We start from the raw sequence: 13330 nt of genomic DNA, 5'->3' as shown, positions 1-13330 counted from the left end.
CGCCGCTGCAGTCAAACGCCCGGAGCCACGCGGGAGCTTCCTCGCAACAGCACGGGCACTGGACGACTTCCCCGCGAGGAGACGTGGCGGGATCAACTCGGGGGGGCGGACCGCGTGGAAAAACTCTGAACCGACTTGGCACACATGTAAGTAGCTCAAGGTCCAACCTGGCCACGTGGTGGTGCTCTACAAAACCAGAGCTGCTGCTGCAACCGCTGTAGCGAGGTGGGGCCGTGCGACACCTCGTACTCTGCCCACTGCTGGAGAAAGGCTGCTGCACTGTGCGAGATCTTGCAGCGGGCGACCTGTGAGCAATGACATGTGCTCGCCATTGGAAATAATGTTGACACTAGTGGTCCGACAGGAGTGGCTGCTGATTTACTGGTTTGCCAATGTCCCAATTCAGCCAAGAGCACCAAATGATTTACTGACATCTCTGTAACACATATATGACTGCACTGATTGCATCACAGATAGACTATAAAAGTGAATCTGTACTTGGCAGGGGAGGGGTGTACAAATCTGTTTGGGGAATGCATTTCCAGCATACACTCTGACAGCCCTCAGTGGGTATGGTCGTTGTTAAATAGGAAACAATTCTTTAAAAAATGTGTATGCCTTTGATAAATGCGTAACATTATGCATGGGGAATAATTTATTTACAATTTGTGCAGATTACACGTTTGTGTTACATTCAGTATCCTGAAACGAATGAGACGGCACAAACATGGTGGAACAAATGAGCAACGGTAAAAACAAGGCAGTAATAACCGACATAAATCAATTGATCCTGGAATGGAATCGCGACTCCCAATCATGACTAATCGTGGGTGACTGTACACATGAGTTCACTTGTCTACCCAGGAAAAGCCTCGCCGAGTCTCAACACTCTTATTCAGAAGGGTCATGCCAAGTTTTTTCAGGAGAGGGTTATGTTGGTGCTGTGTGATCTCAATTGAGTAAGGTGCAGGTATCTTTTTAGTACTGGGATGGTCGGCCAACACCAGTTACATTGTATATGTTGTAGCTATGGGAGGAAACCAGAGAACCCAGAGAAAACCCGTGTGCAGAACAGGGGGTGAGAGAACGTCCAAACTCCACGCAGAAAGCTGTGCGAGTCGGGAATCGAATCCAGGCCATTCTTGCTGCGAGGCACGAGCGTTACCACCGCGACACCCTGCCGCCTGTGTGCGGGTGAATCATTACACGGATAGTTAGCGTGCGTCAGCGCGCCAACCGCCACCGCTGCTGTTGTATTCGTCTTTCCAGGCAGGCATGGCGCTGCGATACGGGCCGAGTGGCGCCCTCTCACCACTGTGGCGGTCGCCACTCGCCGGGTTGTCCTGTCGGAGCAAAGAGGACAGAGAAGATGGACACGCAGGGATCAGAACGCGGCTGAAACGCTCACCGCCTTGCCGGCAATCTCCCGACAGCTGTGTCATATTAGGTCTGACGGACCGACATCGCCAAGATCCTGGGTTTATATTCGAGTATCATCTGGGTAGAAACCCAATGGCAACCGTTCAAATAAGGCAACAGAACTGGATAGGAAATATCGTAAGAGGTGAGGGCTTGCTGGGGGATTCCAAAATGCTTCCGGACTCACGGTCCACTGTCGATCCTCAAATAAAAAGATTCACTTACAACCTTATCATTTGGTGCTCTGTCTCAACAGCAGGGCCTTGGCTGCCATATTCTCCATCCTATTCTGCTCTCCATCTGCTTCATTTCCACAAATGACCCATTTATTCCTCCCCATTCTTGGCCTTCCACTCATTATTTTTCCTTCCGTTCCTGTTTCTGTAATGTCTTTCATCAAACTACATCGTCACAGAATGTGTCCAAAACAGTTCCTCTTTCACCTTCTGATGACTTATTCATTCTTCTGTCGTTGACGCCATCCAAGATTTCCATCAAGCAGTATAAAATATATAAATTAGACGAAAAAAAGTGTACCTGGGACAGTTCCGCAGAAAACTTCCCATGGCCTTGCAGACCACCTGGAGTCTGATGTTTACAGGTTGGAAACCACTGCACTAGACGGTAGGATGACTGGAAAAGGTTGAGATTTGTAGAGGAATGCACCCCTCGACATCTTGAAAATTGGGATTTTTTTACCCCTCACAATTGATAAGCACATGTCCAATGTCCCAAAACGTCAAACACAAAACAACACATCAAACTCTAAATATAGTAGTTAACACGTTTCTTGAATTGAGCAAGTTTACAAGAACTTGGGGAAAATGATTATTCCAAAATTTAGCACGAGGGAAGGAGCAGAAAGAAAAGTGTTTTGGCCTGCAGTGTGGTTAAGTTGTGTTGTTGTTGTGATCCGCAGTGTGGTTAAGTTGTGTTGTTGTTGTGATCCGCAGTGTGGTTAAGTTGTGTTGTTGTTGTGATCCGCAGTGTGGTTAAGTTGTGTTGTTGTGATCTGCAGTGTGGTTAAGTTGTGTTGTTGTTGTGATCCGCAGTGTGGTTAAGTTGTGTTGTTGTGATCCGCAGTGTGGTTAAGTTGTGTTGTTGTGATCCGCAGTGTGGTTAAGTTGTGTTGTTGTTGTGATCCGCAGTGTGGTTAGGTTGTGTTGTTGTTGTGATCCGCAGTGTGGTTAAGTTGTGTTGTTGTTGTGATCCATAGTGTGGTTAAGTTGTGTTGTTGTTGTGATCCGCAGTGTGGTTAAGTTGTGTTGTTGTTGTGATCCGCAGTGTGGTTAAGTTGTGTTGTTGTTGTGATCCGCAGTGTGGTTAAGTTGTGTTGTTGTTGTGATCCGCAGTGTGGTTAAGTTGTGTTGTTGTTGTGATCCGCAGTGTGGTTAAGTTGTGTTGTTGTTGTGATCCGCAGTGTGGTTAAGTTGTGTTGTTGTTGTGATCCGCAGTGTGGTTAAGTTGTGTTGTTGTTGTGATCCGCAGTGTGGTTAAGTTGTGTTGTTGTTGTGATCCGCAGTGTGGTTAAGTTGTGTTGTTGTTGTGATCCGCAGTGTGGTTAAGTTGTGTTGTTGTTGTGATCCGCAGTGTGGTTAAGTTGTGTTGTTGTTGTGATCCGCAGTGTGGTTAAGTTGTGTTGTTGTTGTGATCCATAGTGTGGTTAAGTTGTGTTGTTGTTGTGATCCGCAGTGTGGTTAAGTTGTGTTGTTGTTGTGATCCGCAGTGTGGTTGTGTTGTTGTTGTGATCCGCAGTGTGGTTAAGTTGTGTTGTTGTTGTGATCCGCAGTGTGGTTAAGTTGTGTTGTTGTTGTGATCCGCAGTGTGGTTAAGTTGTGTTGTTGTTGTGATCCGCAGTGTGGTTAAGTTGTGTTGTTGTTGTGATCCGCAGTGTGGTTAAGTTGTGTTGTTGTTGTGATCCGCAGTGTGGTGGTTGAACGCGGTGTGGATGAGAGGAAACAGTGTCTGGGCGACAGTCTAACACAGCCAAATAAGTTAAATGTTCACGGGTACAAGAGTTTAACGCACAAATTATTGTTTCAGCTCTCACCAGTAAGTTGAATAATTTATCAGAACCAAAGTTAGCAATGAGATACATTACATTTAGTTTGCAACTACGCAAACCAACTTAGGGATGGAATCCAGGAAGTCAAAATAACCGCGTCGCCTGACATCGCTTCTTAATTGCGACACGGCTTCTTAACCGCTACACGGATATTGACACTTTCGACAATGGCCAGAGTGGGGTAGGAGACTTACACTGCCCCACTTGTCACAGTCTTCGCTCTCCTCCTCCAAGAGACAGCGCTTCCTGCCCGTCATGCCGTGCCGCTCCGGGGGTGGCGGTAGCGCCACCCTGTGGCTCTGCTGCGACGGAGAGAAGCACCATCGTTCGTAGCCAGAACCAGTAACAGCACCAGTAACGAAACCAGCTCTGGCGCCGCTGCTGCCGTCGCCGCCGTCGCCACCGTCGCCGTCGTGCTCCTCGGTTTCCCACGGAGCTTGCGATGTGCAGCTCACCATGTCGTGAGATTTTGACAGGAATGGGGCGCCTATGCCGGCATGATCGGTGGCCCTAGTAAATCTGTTTCCTCCAGAAGTACGAGGAGGACCAGACATCCTATCGAGGCCAGACATCTTGGCAGAGCCAGACATGCCTCGAGAACCAGACGCACCGTCTGACCCATAGGACAGTCGCGCTGCACCGGAAATGTCGGCACCGGCAGATCTCAGCGATCCACTGAAAGAGCTGAGAGAGACTCTCTCCCCCAAGTATGTACCACCACCAGGACCATCATCATCACTACCATACAGGTCAGTTTCACTACCGAACCCATCCACCCTGCCCCCACCGGCTCGCCTGTACACATCGTCACTTTTACCGTACGTGTCGGCGACATAACCTTTGCCGCTAACTCCACCGTAGTCATCAGTTTGGCTGTACTCGTACACATTAACGCCGCCATACGACTTGGCTACAGGGTACCTGCTGGCCCTGCTACCAAACTCATCGGCGTTGCTGCTACTGGCTGGTTCGGATCCACTGTAATTTCGGCCTCTGTCGTATCCACCGTACGCACCGATACCGGCTCCACTGGCTCCCCCACGGCGGTCACTGCTGTATGCAGTGTCATCACAGTATGCTTCTACACCACCATGCATGTCACTACCAGGCATGTCATCGCCACCACCATACATTCTAGCGCCACTACCAGACACCCTGGTCATACCAAGCATGTCACCCCTACCGGACATCCCAGCCCTACCGGACATCCCAGTCTGACCAAATGTGTCAGTACCACGAGGTGACATCCCAGCCCTCCCAGACACACTGGAACCACCGTACATGCCGGAGCGGTCACTAACATCAGCACCACCAGGCATCCTGGCCATGCCAGGTGTGTCACCACCCCCAGACATTCTGGCGCTGGCATACATGCTGAACCTATCATGAACGTCGGTCCCACCAGACTTGCCGGTTCTATCAGATATACTGGCATCGCTGTGCATTTCGGCACGACCAGATATTCCAGCCCTATCAGGGATGTTCCTGGTACCACCATACATCCTGGCCCTACCAGGCATGTCATCACTGCCACCAAACACGCCAGGTCTATCAGAAGCGTCAGGCCCACCAGACATGATGGCCCTACCAGATAATCCAGAACCATCGGGCATCCCAGCCCTACAGGTCATCCCGGCCCCACCTGACATTCTGGTCCCACCAGACATCTCGGATCCACTGGACATCCCAGCACCACCGGTCATCCTGGGCCCACTGGTCATCCCAGGCCCAGTGGTCATCCCAGCCCCACTGGTCATCCTGGGCCCACTGGACATCCCGGACCCACTGGTCATCCCAGCACCACTGGACATCCTGGGCCCACTGGTCATCCCAGGCCCAGTGGTCATCCCAGCCCCAGTGGTCATCCTGGCCCCACTGGTCATCCCAGCCCCACCAGACATCTTGGACCCACCGGTCATCCCAGCCCCACCGGTCATCCCAGCACCACTGGACATCCTGGGCCCACTGGACATCCCAGCACCACCTGTTATCCCAGCCCCACTGGACATCCCAGCACCACCGGTCATCCTGGGCCCACTGGACATCCCAGGCCCAGTGGTCATCCCAGCCCCACCAGACATTCTGGCACCACTGGTCATCCTGGCCCCACCAGTTGTTACGGCTCCACCGGACATGTTGGCCCCACTGGACATTACAGCCACACCGCTCACACCGACATCAACTTTGGCAGAGGTTGCGGTGCTATCCTCTTCCGTATCGCTTTCCAGCTCCATCTCCACCACGGCGGTGTTGACCGCGGGATCACTGGTGCCGTCAGCATTTTCTGCCTTCTCTTTGCTGTTGTTGTTTTTCTGTTCGCTGCTTTTGCTTTTTAAAAATTACATCAGAAGGAGGAAGAAGAACAAAAGGTTGGAGTTAGGGTTGGATTCCAGGTAAAGAGATCTCTCAAATAATCAAACAATTTGGTTATTTCAACACATAGCGGGTTTTCACAGCCAATGCTATTATTCATAATCGATGTTTGGTTTAGGCCACGTAACAACCTAAACCAATTTTTGCTGTACAACTCTCCACCACCTGACAAAGCCTAACATATTAAGTCGGCACGTGTGTACAAGCCTTTAATGTGACAAGTATTATTATGTCAGTTCACACCGGTAAGTTGAAGAACAATTTTCTCGACCAAATTTAGAAATTAAACAGGGGTGACAGAGCAGTAAACACTTGTGCCTGACAACTAAATTTAGCCTGCGTGTGATTTCCGACACTGGAGCCATTCCGTGTAGAGTTTGTCTGTTCTCCCCCTGTTCTGTATGGGTTTCCTCTGGGTTCCCCTGTTTCCTCCCAAAGCTCTACAAACCCTCACAATGTAACTGATATTGGGCAAATCGGAATCTTTATTTATCCTCGAGGAATCCGATGAGCTATGAAGCTCTTTTTTCACAGATGCGCAGTAGGGGCCAGTCAGAAAGTCACAAAACATCCCTCATGCTAAAACATTATCTGAAAATGGCTCAACTGGGATTAATTACAGAGAGCAAAATCGCCCCACTACTGTGATCACTTGGCGTGACCCTTCCTCCAAAAGTCTTATGACCCTATGAGACTTTCCTGTGTATACAAGTGTAATAATAAAATAAAGATACTAAATGTAATTGTAAGAATTGTTCTGAATGTACAAACAAGAATGAAATATATTGCTTGAGGGACTGCAGAACTTGGGAAATTGTTGGTAGCGCCGGCTGATTCCCTCCAGATTGTCTGTGGTTCCTTTGCGATTCTGAGATACAGTTTGAATGATGACGCTACATAAAACTAAACATCATCATCATCATCATAAGTGTTACTGCTTCTATCTTGAGCAGCAGGAGGTTGTGTATGAGTCTACTGAGCTATGAAAGTCCATTGCAAAGAGAAACTATGGGAAAACTCGCGTATTGTTCACTCACCTCTTTTCGTACCAGTTCTCCGGCTTCCACAATGGATATCTAAAAAAGAATTACAAACATAGCAATAATAACTTAGGCACTGTTGTTATAGAAATAATTCAAAATGGTACAGCAATTCCTTTTTTTGCACATATGCTTCATTATAAGCACAATGACATCATAAACCGCTGGCCCACATTCGTCATTTACACTGCCTCATAATGGAAAGTTAAGGAGTTGATATTGTGGCCAATTATCCTTCTTCACAAACACCAATATGTCTTGGCTATAACAGTTCCGTGCTTTTACTTTTTGATTAACCCGCCCTCCCTGCATCCATGTGGCTTTCAACCGGCCAGGGTAGATCAGCAGTAGAGCTCTCAATTGGAAGGTCGATTGTTCAAATCTTGCTTAAGGGGTTGACCTCTTACCCATCATCACTCCCTCTGGGGTCGATAAAATTTATACCACTTTGTGGGGGAAATCAAACAGTGGTTGTGTTATGGAAAGACTTAGCCCCACCATAGCAATAAAGAATTTCCAACAATGGCTCTGCAGGACTTTAAACGGGAAATGGGTACCGATGCCTCAATTTTCAATAGAGAAGAAAACCACTTTTGACTTTGACCTTATGGCCTGCTTCAACGTGTGAAGTTTTGGGAAAAAAACCCTTCATGCAAATAAAATAATGTGATGCCAATTAAAGCAAATGGATGCACTCAAGAGGTGGAAGCAGGCCTCAAGTGTTGTGGGGTGGTTGTATTAGTGCACATTGTGAGCGAGGGTGTGGCTGTCATTCAACAAATCACACGGCTTCACACTGCACACAGTTATTGTGCCGCAGGTCATAATCCTCACAAACACAACGACTAGACTGTAGTCTAAAGACGAGTTGGCGATTATCAATAAAAAATAAATTAGTCCTTTGCCAATCCATTGCTGGTTGAACGTCTCCAACACACCATGTCGATCATGGTTTTTTGTTTTAACATACTTCACCCCATTGGTGAGTGCGATTTGGTGATCCACTGCTGGATGGTGAATCCACTGCTGGATGAGACAAACAAGTTTGTGCACTCACTTCTCCTTGATGAACTCGCAAGAGGCCTGGTGAATGCGTCCAGAAATGTGCTTTGTCCAGTCCTGCACACGCACATGCACATGGCGAGGGGGGCGGTCGTTAGCCAAGGTCACCTATAAAGGGCCCCAACAGCCAACAGGGCAAAATATTTCATGCCAAGTAACTGCGATAAGTTCAACTGCATCCAATGCCTCTTTTCCACTGGAACATCCAAGCTGTGTTGGGGCCATGCCACATCACGAGTCGGTGTGACGCAGGTCCTTTCCCACTGTACAAACCGAACCGTGCCCCCACACGCAATTCTCGACGTCAAGAAGCATGTAGATGATGCGGTAATGCTGTGTCCTCGCCATGTACCGATGCCGCACGCAATGTACACTTCACTAGCCTCACTCGTAACATGGCTTTGAAGCGAGCCAGATTCGGATGCGTTGTTTGGCCAGCTTAGCGTGGCTTGGTTCTGGCTCGGCCCAGTGAATAGCCAGTGGAAAACCACCTCATCGAGTTTACTAGTCACGAAAGCTACCAAATGTTGAAACTGCTTCAGAGAAAATACCTACCTTTGATGATAACTTGATAATCTTTCTATTTTTGAAATATGTTTAAAATAAACAGGTCCAAAAAGTATTTCATACATCTACACAAATTGTGGAAAAGAAACTGACAATATATATAGGTTTTTGAATGTCAAGACAAAGTACGGAGAAAAAGCAAAACTTTCTGAAAGATAAGCGTTTTGAAATAAGTGGGCGTAAAATAAGTCCAAGTGCTCACACAAACAATAACAAAGTGATTGTGGAGGAGCATGTGTACGTAAAGCAGGTGTCAGGTGAGAGGCTCACACACTAAGTGGAGACTTAAGAATCTACCCTAAACACACCGGGGATTTAATCGCGTAGAGGTGCTAAGCAGCAAGCCAGAGAGAGCTATTGTACAGAATCACAAAGGAAAAAAACTTGTAAAATCCCGACACTTACCTGCGGAGTTGAATATTACATCCTCGGGGATTTTTCCGCGGCAATAAACACAGATTAGGATTTCTGGCGCGCGTTTTGCGAGGGCTGTCGGCTGAGCAGGTGCGTGCGTATGGCGTCTGTTCATGTTGTGCATGAAAGTGTAAGCGGGTGGGCGGGTGTGCACGTGCACACTTGCCACCGCAGGCGCACTTTGTAACAGCACGCGGCCTCTTGTATACATGGACACGGGTATATATCCTTGTGCGTTTTACACATGTGTCCATTCAATTGTACGAAGATATATATTTATTTTTACACCTACCTGATGCACTTACTTCTTGAAAGCACTCGCACACACTCCATGTGTTCAGAAGATGATTCTTAAGGCAATGTTTAAAGTGTCTCAATGGGTTTATGATTCGTAATTATTTTTTGCGTTTGGCCACAAAATGATCTGACCAAATTTGCGTCATTAAGACTCTGCACCACCTGACAGAACCAAAAAATTAGTTGTGTGTGCACGTGTTTAATGCGAAAATTATTGTTGAAAAACGGTTCTCAAAATCAAATTTAGTCATGAGATAAATATAGACTAATTTGGTTGTGAGAAATGTTCAACCTACCAGTGAGCTGAAACAATAAGTGGCATATTAATCACTTGCACAGGTGACAATATAACTTGTTTGGCTGTTTAGGTGGTGCAGGGTCTTAACAAAAGAAAGTTTGTCTAATAATAATGTGGACCTTTAACCCATAAAATCATCATAAGATTGGCAACAAAAACCTACACGTGAAGTAAATGGGCTAATTTAATCTCTTGGTTAAATAAATGATACTGACTGACTTACTTTTGCCCTGCATCCTAAGCTCAACATTCATCCTCGACAGGACAATCCTAAATGTTTAACCAGGAGGTGGCCAGATGAATGAGGAGCCTGATACTGTTGGGAGCCTGGCTTCATAACAGGGTTTCGTCCACCCATTATTATAGCGGGTTTTCAAGTGCAGTGACTTAATGGTGTTATCCTGTTCACCAATGAGCGCAGACAAAAAACAATTTTGTTAACTTTGCCAGTTAGCCAGCATTGGTTCAAGCAAGCCTGTCTCTGAATGTCAAAACCAAAGTTATGCTTGTGTTGAATTGATGCTGCTGAAATTATGCACTCCCACAAGGCCGTATTGACTGATGGGATGAATAAAAAAACGTTTTTTTGTGGAGGAACAGATAAATGAAGGGGCATATTGTGCGCTTCGTGATTTAAGTTTGTATTGTCACTTAAATCGACAAATTCCAGCTTAAATGACCAAATACAAGCGGTCTCCGGCTTACAACGGTCGAATTACTAAGATTCACATTTACATCGTTTACATGCCACCATTTATCGATTTACGACACAAAAACTTGATTTACGAATCATCTTCCGACATGACCCCGAACACATTTGAACAGTCAGTCTGGTTTCCGATATGACTTGGTGTGGAGCTTTTGTTATTCTCAAGTATTTTTGTGGATTTTTACCTATTAAACCCTAATTCTAGATTTGAAGCTTTCGTGACTGCAATGATTCATATTCTCAGGTTTTTTTTTCGTGACTTTACCGAAAAAACCTGAGAATATGAACTATTAAACCCTGTTAAATAGGGCTGAAGAGAAATACATTGCCAAGTGATGCTTCTATTGTTTTCGACTGTCATTGGAAAAAATATGGTCCTGATTTACGACGATCCAATTTATGACGGGGTTTCCAGAAATGCATTGTCGTAAAAGTGGGGACCGCCTGTATCTTGGTTCTATTGGAACGTGACGTACTGTACGTTCTTTGCAGGGCATAGAAGAGGCGCACCACCTCGCACGGTTAAAGTGGCAACTGAAGTGACTTCAGAAGCAGCTCCGACGTCATCTCCTGGAGCCATTTTCTGACATAAGGCAAGTGGATTGCTCTGCTGAAAGAGCTTAAAATACAAACTTCATCATCTAATGATCATATGATGCCGAGCACAACGCAAGACGGATATAACTTGGGAGACACAAAAAAATCCCCCAGCTTAACCCAAACAAATTGCAACGGGGAGAGGCAGCAAAGTTTGGCAAAACACGCTGCGTCGCAGCTCAAGGGATTAGCCCGACATGCGAAACACTTACCCGGATCCCGCTCAGGGGTTTGTTGCAAATGCAGCAGGTGTGCGGGAACTTTGGCGGTCGGCGCCCAAAGTAGTCGTTCTTCTGCTGAGGGGAGGGGCAGCCAGAGTGCGTGTCCTTTTCTCCATGCGTGTAGTCCCACACCTTCGGCCGTTTTTCCTCCACAATCGCCGTCGCTGACTTCCTGGAGGAGGTGGCGGTGGTGGCGGCGGCGATGGCGGAGACGGCGGCCGCCGCCTCGCTACTTCCCATCACGGTGCACGCGACGTTCATCAGCTTGCGATTGCTGATGTCTCGGAGGATCTCGAGCGAGCGGCCAGGCGTCAGCTCCTCCTCGCGGAACGTGCCCAGGTCCTGGAGGTCATCCAGCGTGAGGCCCAGGCTGGTGAGCAGCGCCGCCAGTCGTTGCTTACGGTTGGGCGCGCTGGATGGGCGCCGGTGCGGGCCCGAGTATCCGCCGAAGTTAACGAGCAGGTCGGTGGCCGTCTCGCTGTCGTCCTGCTCCTGCCTGTCTGCTTCCGAGAAGCCGGGCTGGACTGGGGAATGCTGGTCGCGGGCCTCCATGGGTGGGCGTCTGGCGAGCCCTCGCTCGTACAAGCGTGGCGGTTCGGGCACGTCGGGGTAGCCATCGTGTTTGTAGGGGTCGTCGTAGTAGGGGTCGTCCCTTGGCGCAATTCTCCATCTCTCCGAGAATGCTTCATTCCGCGTGCTAGCCTTATCCGGGCCTGGAAACCTGTCCAGCGGCTCCCTCACATAGGGGGCCTCCATCTCATAGGCTTCCCCCTCTTCTTCTCCCCTGTAGCCTTCCTCGCTCTGGTAACGCTCCTCGGTATCGTACTGACCTTCGTGGATGCCATAGTTTTCGTGCTCGTGGTGGTGGGACTGGCGCGCGTACGGGTCCGGTGCTCCGTATGGCTCTCCCTGCTCGTAACGCCGGCGCATTGCGTGTGGCTCTTCCTCCACGCGTGCCATCTTCCACGGTGGGGACCCAGAGCGCCGGAACCCACCTGGGCAGAGCCGCTGAGAGGGGTGGCCCCACGATGATGGTGCGCCTGGCGCCATATGTGACGGCGGGCGGCGCACATTGCCAAAAGTGGCTAGCTCTGGTGACCGGTGCATGGTGGTGGTACGGTTGGTCACAGCGATTCGCCGAATCGGGAAGAAAGCGAGTCCTAGAGTCTTAGCGCTAGGCCAGGCAACGTGTTTAGATTAATGGTTTGGCTTAGGCGGGATCTGTGCTGCCGTTTCCACTCGTGCCTTGGGCAGTGGCTCCTGTGTGCCACTGCGGGGCGCGGTGCTAAGAGGCTGCAAATCAGAACAGAGCGAGCAATGGTATGAACGGAATACGGTAACAGAGAAACGATCAGGCTTACCTTCCATTTGTCCATCGAAAACCATTCATCAAAATGAAAACAGCACTGGTCATCCACAAACAGGATGTTTTTTTCTTTCTTGGAAAAAAACACAGCAATGTTCAATTTGCTGTAAATACTCACAGTGATCGGCAATATTTGAGAGACAAATTGGTGATGGAGATTTTGTCAGTTCATCTTCATAAAAGTCCAGCTGATTAAATAAAATGACCGACTGATTTCCAAAAGACACAGCATGGAGCACAATACACGAATCAACGTCTACGAATAAGAATAAAAATAGTTTATGTTAATAAAAAATCATAGCCTATAGTTTAATATTGATATAGATTCGACAAAATTACACAATTGTAAATTCGATAATCACACTTTATATTGTGCATTCACACCAATGCATATTCTATTGTTGTGCCGCTATATATTTATAAAATTCATAATACTATGGATTCTATAAATTTACATCACTATAGATTCTACATTTGCATCATGTAGATACTATAGTTAATTAATTATATAATCTATAGAACCCATATAGCTATAGATTCTACAGATTCACGGCACTTTAGATTCTACATTCATACCAATGTATGGATGTGGAACTTATAGAAGGAACACATGATAATTAAATTATTACTAATCTATTATATTATCTATTATATTACAATAACCCCCCTTCTCCGCCTACGATTTCTGCACCTGATGGGTTCAGTGATGACGTCGTCTTGCTCTAAGACCAGAAGCAGGTGGATGGCTTCACTATTCTGGTAAATCGCCCGATTATGTTGGATGTAATAACCAACGAAACGTTGTATTCAAAATGTAAATGTTGTGGATTTGCTCTCAAACACCTGCAGGCTCAAGCAGTGACTAATTGGTGCGTTGTTTACGTGACAAACCTTACTGACTG

At 47.5% G+C, this 13330-nt stretch overlaps 1 protein-coding gene across 1 annotated transcript; it reads right to left on the bottom strand.

The window, feature by feature from the left end:
- Positions 1-632: 632 nt before the first annotated feature.
- LOC144717509 (uncharacterized) lies at positions 633-12313 on the bottom strand. The gene is made up of 5 exons (XM_078592893.1): positions 11054-12313; positions 7955-8016; positions 6895-6933; positions 3679-5812; positions 633-1343 (listed from the first exon to the last, which is right to left on the bottom strand). Exons 1-5 carry the CDS (start codon positions 12167-12169, stop codon positions 1215-1217), a joined length of 3480 nt encoding a protein of 1159 aa, XP_078449019.1. The 5' UTR covers positions 12170-12313; the 3' UTR covers positions 633-1214.
- Between the last annotated feature and the right edge of the window lie 1017 nt (positions 12314-13330).

The sequence above is a fragment of the Lampetra planeri genome, chromosome 4 (assembly GCF_965212315.1).
Source record: "Lampetra planeri chromosome 4, kcLamPlan1.2.h2, whole genome shotgun sequence".
In the NCBI taxonomy this organism is placed as follows: Eukaryota; Metazoa; Chordata; class Hyperoartia; order Petromyzontiformes; family Petromyzontidae; genus Lampetra; species Lampetra planeri.
This window is presented reverse-complemented; position numbering and strand designations above follow the sequence as displayed.